We start from the raw sequence: 6,164 nt of genomic DNA, 5'->3' as shown, positions 1-6,164 counted from the left end.
CTGCATCCCCACCAACACGAGAGCACCTGGAGCAGCTCACCCGTGTGCTGGAGGGATACGGGACAGAGCACATACCCGTTGTGTTTTGCAGAGCGGAACTTCCACTCGAGCAATATTTTACACATGGGGAGTACATGCAAAGCAGGCACAGAGAAGTTATTAACAGGTTAGCACAAGAAACATGGCAATGACAGGTTCATCAAAAGTGAAGATGAAGGCTTCACGTGGCAAACTCTCTCTCTCCCTCATTCCCATCTGAGTGGATGTATCTGATGTGACACTATGCCCTAGATTTATACTGGGATAAGGAAAACTCGTTTTCTTTCAGCTTTTTGCTGATTCCAGCAGGTGGCTAGATGGAGGGCAAAACCTAGTCATAGGTCACTGTTAAGATCAGTAGTCATGAATCAATCCCCGTGATAGCTAAATTATTGAGGCAACACTGAAAATGTCTAGGCAACAGATGGAGCTGAAGGTTCCCTTCTTGACAGTTTTCCGTTTTACAAAATATGCATCTCTTAATTTGCTTAGGAGAGGATAAATACCTTCTAACACTGCTAGGCTTCTCCCTAATTTGCCTGAAGTCAGCTCATTGCCATCACCTGAAGCTACACAAACTTAAACTCATAATTTGAATGCATATTGTGACTAAAGGTCAGGCAGCTTCCACACTCCATGCTCAACACTCGCATCTTTCCATGCTTGAGAGTCATGGGATACCTACCTCACACCTTGCAAATACAAGAGCAGGGGGTCTCCCAGGGACACCTGTAGGTGGTGAGGAGTCCCGCTGCCTTACTGCATTGCTAGGCTGCAGACACAAGCAATGGAACATGACCAAGCAGCACTGTACGGCCAGCACAACATCTCCCAAATAAATACATGGCTTTGGATCACCCAGGAACTTTTGTATCAGCCCAACCCTACAGCCACTGACACGAGTAAGTAGAGAAACCTGGCAGAGAAACCACTTTGGAACTGAGATGCAAGTTGTATGAAACTTCAAAAACCCACATCTGACCACACATGCTTTAATTTGCTTTAATGAGTTCCATTTTTCTTTTTGTTCTTTTTATTTTGCATTTATCAGCATACGTCTAAATCTTAGCTCTTGTATCAATACCAACATCCTTTTAGCTGAGTTATTAATTTCTATGTAGGAATGATGGGACACACTTAGGGCCCCAATCAACTCCCAGGTGCTTATCCCCAAATCAATCTCAGAAACAGCAGAGATGCTGAAACCCCAAAGATCACAAAGACGTGATAATTTGGTGCTCACTTGCTACTCAATTTTCAGGGAATCTGAAAGCCATCAGATTTTTTTTCACTGAGCGTCTTCAGGAAAATATTTTAAGTTAAAATCCTTCTCAATTTGTAATATTTGGAAGAGATTACTTATAATAAATTGAAAAATTCTCATGAAAATTACCAAAATTACCACATCACCAGAAAAATGATCCTTGCAGGAGCTGTAATTCAAATGACACAGACATTGCTATAGGTGAGGCAGAGCCAACAGGAAATGAGAAACACACCTCATTTACACACAGGTAGCCTGGTAGATGAAACTTTGATACACTGCATCAGCTAAAAGCATATATAAATGAACATTTTTACAGTTGCTGTTTAAAAAGGGGAACATCACATCAGAATTTATTAGACTGAAGATATTTTTACCTGGTGTCAAGGCCAATATGCAAAATCTAGATTTTGGGTTAATGTACAGTAATCATGTGTTTGTCACTGAACTATTATTTAGGATCTCTGTTTAATCAACAATGAATAGATTAATATCTTTATACACTTTTAATAAAGGTCTGGCATGTACACTTGGTAGCACATATATTAACACTGGAAGATTTGAAACAGATTCAACATATGGGCCGCGGTCACAACTATATTTCCAGCGAGTGATGCTTTATCATGATCTAGATGAAAACAGAATTGTTTTGAATAAGCAGAAAAGAAAGTTTAATTAAAAAAAAAAAAAAGAAGAAGTTAAATAGTGTGTTGGATCCACATCAGATATCAAACATCTTCTAGGTTGCTCACTTTTTACAACTACCGTTCCTAACCAGGTTACATCTATTACAATGATTCATGATCAGTAGTTAGTCACAGGAGACAGGTTCACTTTCTACATCGTTGGTCTGCGCTTTACTTATATTCTATATCACATAAGGTCAGGTACTGCTTGATATTCATACACCCCACATAGCACAAGAAAAGTGCAAAGATCCCCTTTAGCTCTCTAAACTCTTGCAGCTTACATACCAATTGTCTGGGGTAGAATTGGACACGTTAGGTCTTTCGATACTGGAGCAAGCCCTCCCCCAAACGAGTATTAAGATTTCAAAAATACTCAGATAAAGACCAAAAAAAAAAAAAAAAATAGAAGAAAAGTAATCAACGCCACATGCCATCAATTACGCCATCAATAATATAAAGTATTTTACACCACTTGCACCTGAGTTGAATAGTGGAAAAGAGAAGGAGACTCTGTCAGTGCAAGAGAATGATTCATGTGACCACTTTGTCTTAATTACTCAGAACAAGCAGTTTGTTGCAGAATAAAGATATCAGTGTCCCTGGACAGAAAAAAAAATAGCTGCTGCGGTGGTGAGGATGATGAAGACTGCCAGAACAACGAGCAAAATTCGGTTTTGGATGATCCTGGAAAAAAGCAGAAGAGATAAAAAAACAAAAAAACACAGTGAAAACAGTGGAAAATATATTAAACAATATAAAGAGGTACAACGATAAAAATCATGGAGAAAAGGCACAGGGCCACGAATTTATGTTTTCCAACACCATTCTGCATACCCTGACTGTTTTTACTACTTTCCATCTCCAGTACTCTACATATTTCTTTATGAAGCTATTTAATTCGACTTTGGATTTGAAGAAAGAATGAACCTTTCCTTAATTATGCATACAGATACACACATATTAGAATAACTGAAATGCATCATGCTACTATTAACATTAACTTTCTAAAACAAATTACATTATCAGTCTTCAGTTAATGCCGTCCATGCAGGGTGCTCTGTAGTACTAAAATACCATTACATTTTTAGCACTATTCTAAAAGCTTTTTTTTTTTTTTTTTTTTTTTTTTTTTTTTTTTTTTAAATCTGAAAGGAAACTTTACTAATTTTCAAGGGACTTTATTATTAGGGTACAACGTTTCAAGGAAACACATGTCAATGAGGTACTTACTTGTACTAAAATACCAAGGGAAAAGTATGAAAGACAGTTTTGAAGAAAAGGATGATATAAAGAAGCAAGTGTCAAACTGTGAAGCTTATGTTGTAAAAGCACCTTCCGTCTCTGTAGCATACCTTTACTTATGGCAACAGGCAAATGTTGCATTTACTATTTAGCATAAGAAAGTGGAAATTTGTGATAGTACAAAGATAGTAGAAGTAGTATCCTGATACCGTGTAATCATTTCTGGGAGAAATCCCTGCTTCTAAAATCAGACATCATATGGGTCCAGATTTGGCCTGAAATTAATAGGTCATTTAAAATGAATAAATCAATTAACAATGGAATTCGAGGTATTTTACAGAAGGATTCTGAACTGTAAGAACCCAGTGTTTGTTATTCCGTTCTCACAGAGGAAGAAGGATATTTTCATAGGCTCTTTGTGACACAGGAACTTTTGCAAGACATATTTGTACGTGAACCATATCATCAGAATTGGAGAGAGACAGCAAAAAACCAAACCCAAACCAACAACGGAAGAACCCCAAGTTATTTTTGTTCTTATTTTGTTGTGGGTTTGTTTTTTTTTTTGTGCTTCTGTAAAACAGAACAAAACAAAGCTTTTACCAATCAAATAATGGTAAAAGTAAAACCACGTCTTGTGAAACGTACTGACTGCAAGGCTCAAACTTGAGGAGAAGGAATGTAATGTGCAAAAACTGAGCATATTTCATGCAGTGAGAGGGGACAGAAACTAGAGAGCAGAGGGGAGTTTTCCTTAGAAAGTGTTTTTCATTTGGATGGGGGTGAATATACATATAAATTATATTGGAAAGCGGAAGGAAAAATACAATTTTAACCTACTCCAGCTCCCTCCATGCTTACCCCCCACCTAAAGAAAAAGCAGCAAAAGGATGGATGCAAACTGTCACATCAGACAGACACCCTCCCCTGTGACACTCTAAAAGGACTAGCTCTCTATCCTCCTGACAGGTTACAAAATGATCACATTTGCTGACACGTCTTCCGCAAAACTGCTTTAGTGTTTGTGTCCACTTTCCTAGCAGGAGATGAATGGGCTGCTTTGTCCTCATTTATCACTTAAAGCTGAACTAAGATCTGTCTCGTTTATTTTTCCCTTCCTCACTAGAAAGGCTCAACCACAGCATTAATTCTTTTGCGATGACAGCTAATTCAAACTTAACAGGCAATATTTACTCTGCCAAAAGGATGAGGAGGAGGGAGGGATGTTTCTCACTCTTAAGAAAGAAAAGAAAAAAGAAAAAAAAAAGGGGAAAAAAAAAAAGTAGTGGGCTAACAAAATAAAGCTAATTAAGGGCTTTTGGTTCTTGTTGGTTTGCACTTCAGTTTAACACCTGAATTTACAAGCTTCCATTCTGTGGCGGGGTGTGACATTCTCTGCCAAACACCTGATAACAAATGATCCACCCAAGCAAACGCATGAAAACCAGAACATATATTTACTCACTCACTCTCATCACTCCTGAAAAGATACTCAGCAAAACTGAAACTCAGCAGTGAAATAGATTAAAAGCATGAAAAGTTTTAAAACATTCAGCCTTAAGTAATACACAGTGCAGCTGGCTTGACAACCATTTTATTTGTGGGATGTGGGCCCCAAGGCATCCATAATGCTAATTTACAAAGGATTAACTGTGAGTGAAACTCGCTTAATCTAACACATAGTTAGGCAAAGGCATACATAACATACCAAGTGTTTAAATCAACTCCTATCTCTGACCCACCGGAAGAACATTTCATCACCTGAGATTTAAAATTACAGAAAAATTAGAAGACAAAAAAAAAAAAAAAAAGGTACCAAATCCTCCAAAAACCTTATTTTTAACACTCTGTCAGTGCACACCCCACTGCAAGATTATTTAATCGGTGTCCACGTTTCTAAAATCCTCATCAAGAGAGCACTGAGCAAGGCATGCTGCCACCTGTATCTGCTAATTGAAGGTTCACTTACAGCAAGAATCTAGGAAATACATATCAAAGTTCAATTTCTAGGAATCTGAATTAGTCTGCACACTGCAGCAAAAGAATATCATATTAAAAGGAACAAATTAATCATGAAATAGGATGGATGTTATCAACAGACTCCTACACTGAAGCATTATATACTTTTAATATTCAAGCCCATAGTTAAAGATTAATTTTATATCTTTCTTTTTTTAAAAAAAGAATAACATTAAGTTTTACTATTTTACTTTCAAGTGAGGAAGTAAGACTAAGCAAACTGCAAAGTGTCAGGAGGATGGGGCTCCAAGGGAGGCAACAAGCAGCAGGATAGACCCATGGAAGGGTGAGCAAGTGGGATGTCTGAGGCTGATGCTGGGAGCAGCCTGCTCAGGTGGAGGACACCAGTTCTGGGTGTCAGCTGATTTCCCATCTCCAAGTCAGTAGGCAAGGGCAGCCCCCTGGAGTAAAGAAAATATCAAGAGGAAATGGGGATTGGGGTGATAGATAGACTGCAGTCAAGCCAGCTCACAGCGGTAGAACAATGGTTGGCATTGGCAGGACCCATCTGTAGAGGAGCCTATAGTACTGTCACAGCCAGACACTGCCAGTGGGCATTGCTCTAGGCAAAGCAGCAAGGAATTTAAGTGGGGGAGGGTGTGATCATACCAAAGGGAAAGAAAATGGAGCCTAATACTCACTACAAAAAATCCCAAAGGCTAACATGCTCACAAGAAGCAGATGATATTCTTTTATCTCTACTACACCTTAAATTCAACAAAATCTGGTGAACGAGGAAGCCCAGTTTCTCCTTTGAAAATGCAAAGCATGTTTACAGGGTAAATAATTTAAGAAAGAATACATACTTGAAAGAAGACACCCATTGAAACATCCATGGCTAAAATGCCTGAAGGCAAAAACTTGTGCATTTGCATGCTGCATTTTATTAAGTTAGCACACTGTAGCTTTAA

The 6,164-nt window shown here is 38.3% G+C and overlaps 1 protein-coding gene across 3 annotated transcripts in view; it reads right to left on the bottom strand.

The window, feature by feature from the left end:
• Nucleotides 1-1,790: 1,790 nt before the first annotated feature.
• The window catches only part of VTI1A (vesicle transport through interaction with t-SNAREs 1A), a 249,894-nt gene continuing 245,520 nt past the window's right edge, over nucleotides 1,791-6,164 (bottom strand). For all 3 annotated transcript variants that reach the window (XM_085229582.1, XM_085229579.1, XM_085229580.1), the window contains one exon: nucleotides 1,791-2,676. Coding sequence is in view for 2 of the 3 variants with exons in the window: in XM_085229579.1 (XP_085085705.1) it covers nucleotides 2,583-2,676 (94 nt within the window). In the remaining variant the exon portion in view is untranslated. The remainder of the gene's footprint in view (nucleotides 2,677-6,164) is intronic.

The sequence above is a fragment of the Meleagris gallopavo genome, chromosome 8, assembly GCF_905368555.1.
Source record: "Meleagris gallopavo chromosome 8, MGAL_WU_HG_1.1, whole genome shotgun sequence".
Lineage (NCBI taxonomy): Eukaryota > Metazoa > Chordata > Aves > Galliformes > Phasianidae > Meleagris > Meleagris gallopavo.
The sequence above is the reverse complement of the archived record's forward strand: the minus strand, read 5'-3'. Positions and strand labels throughout refer to the sequence as shown.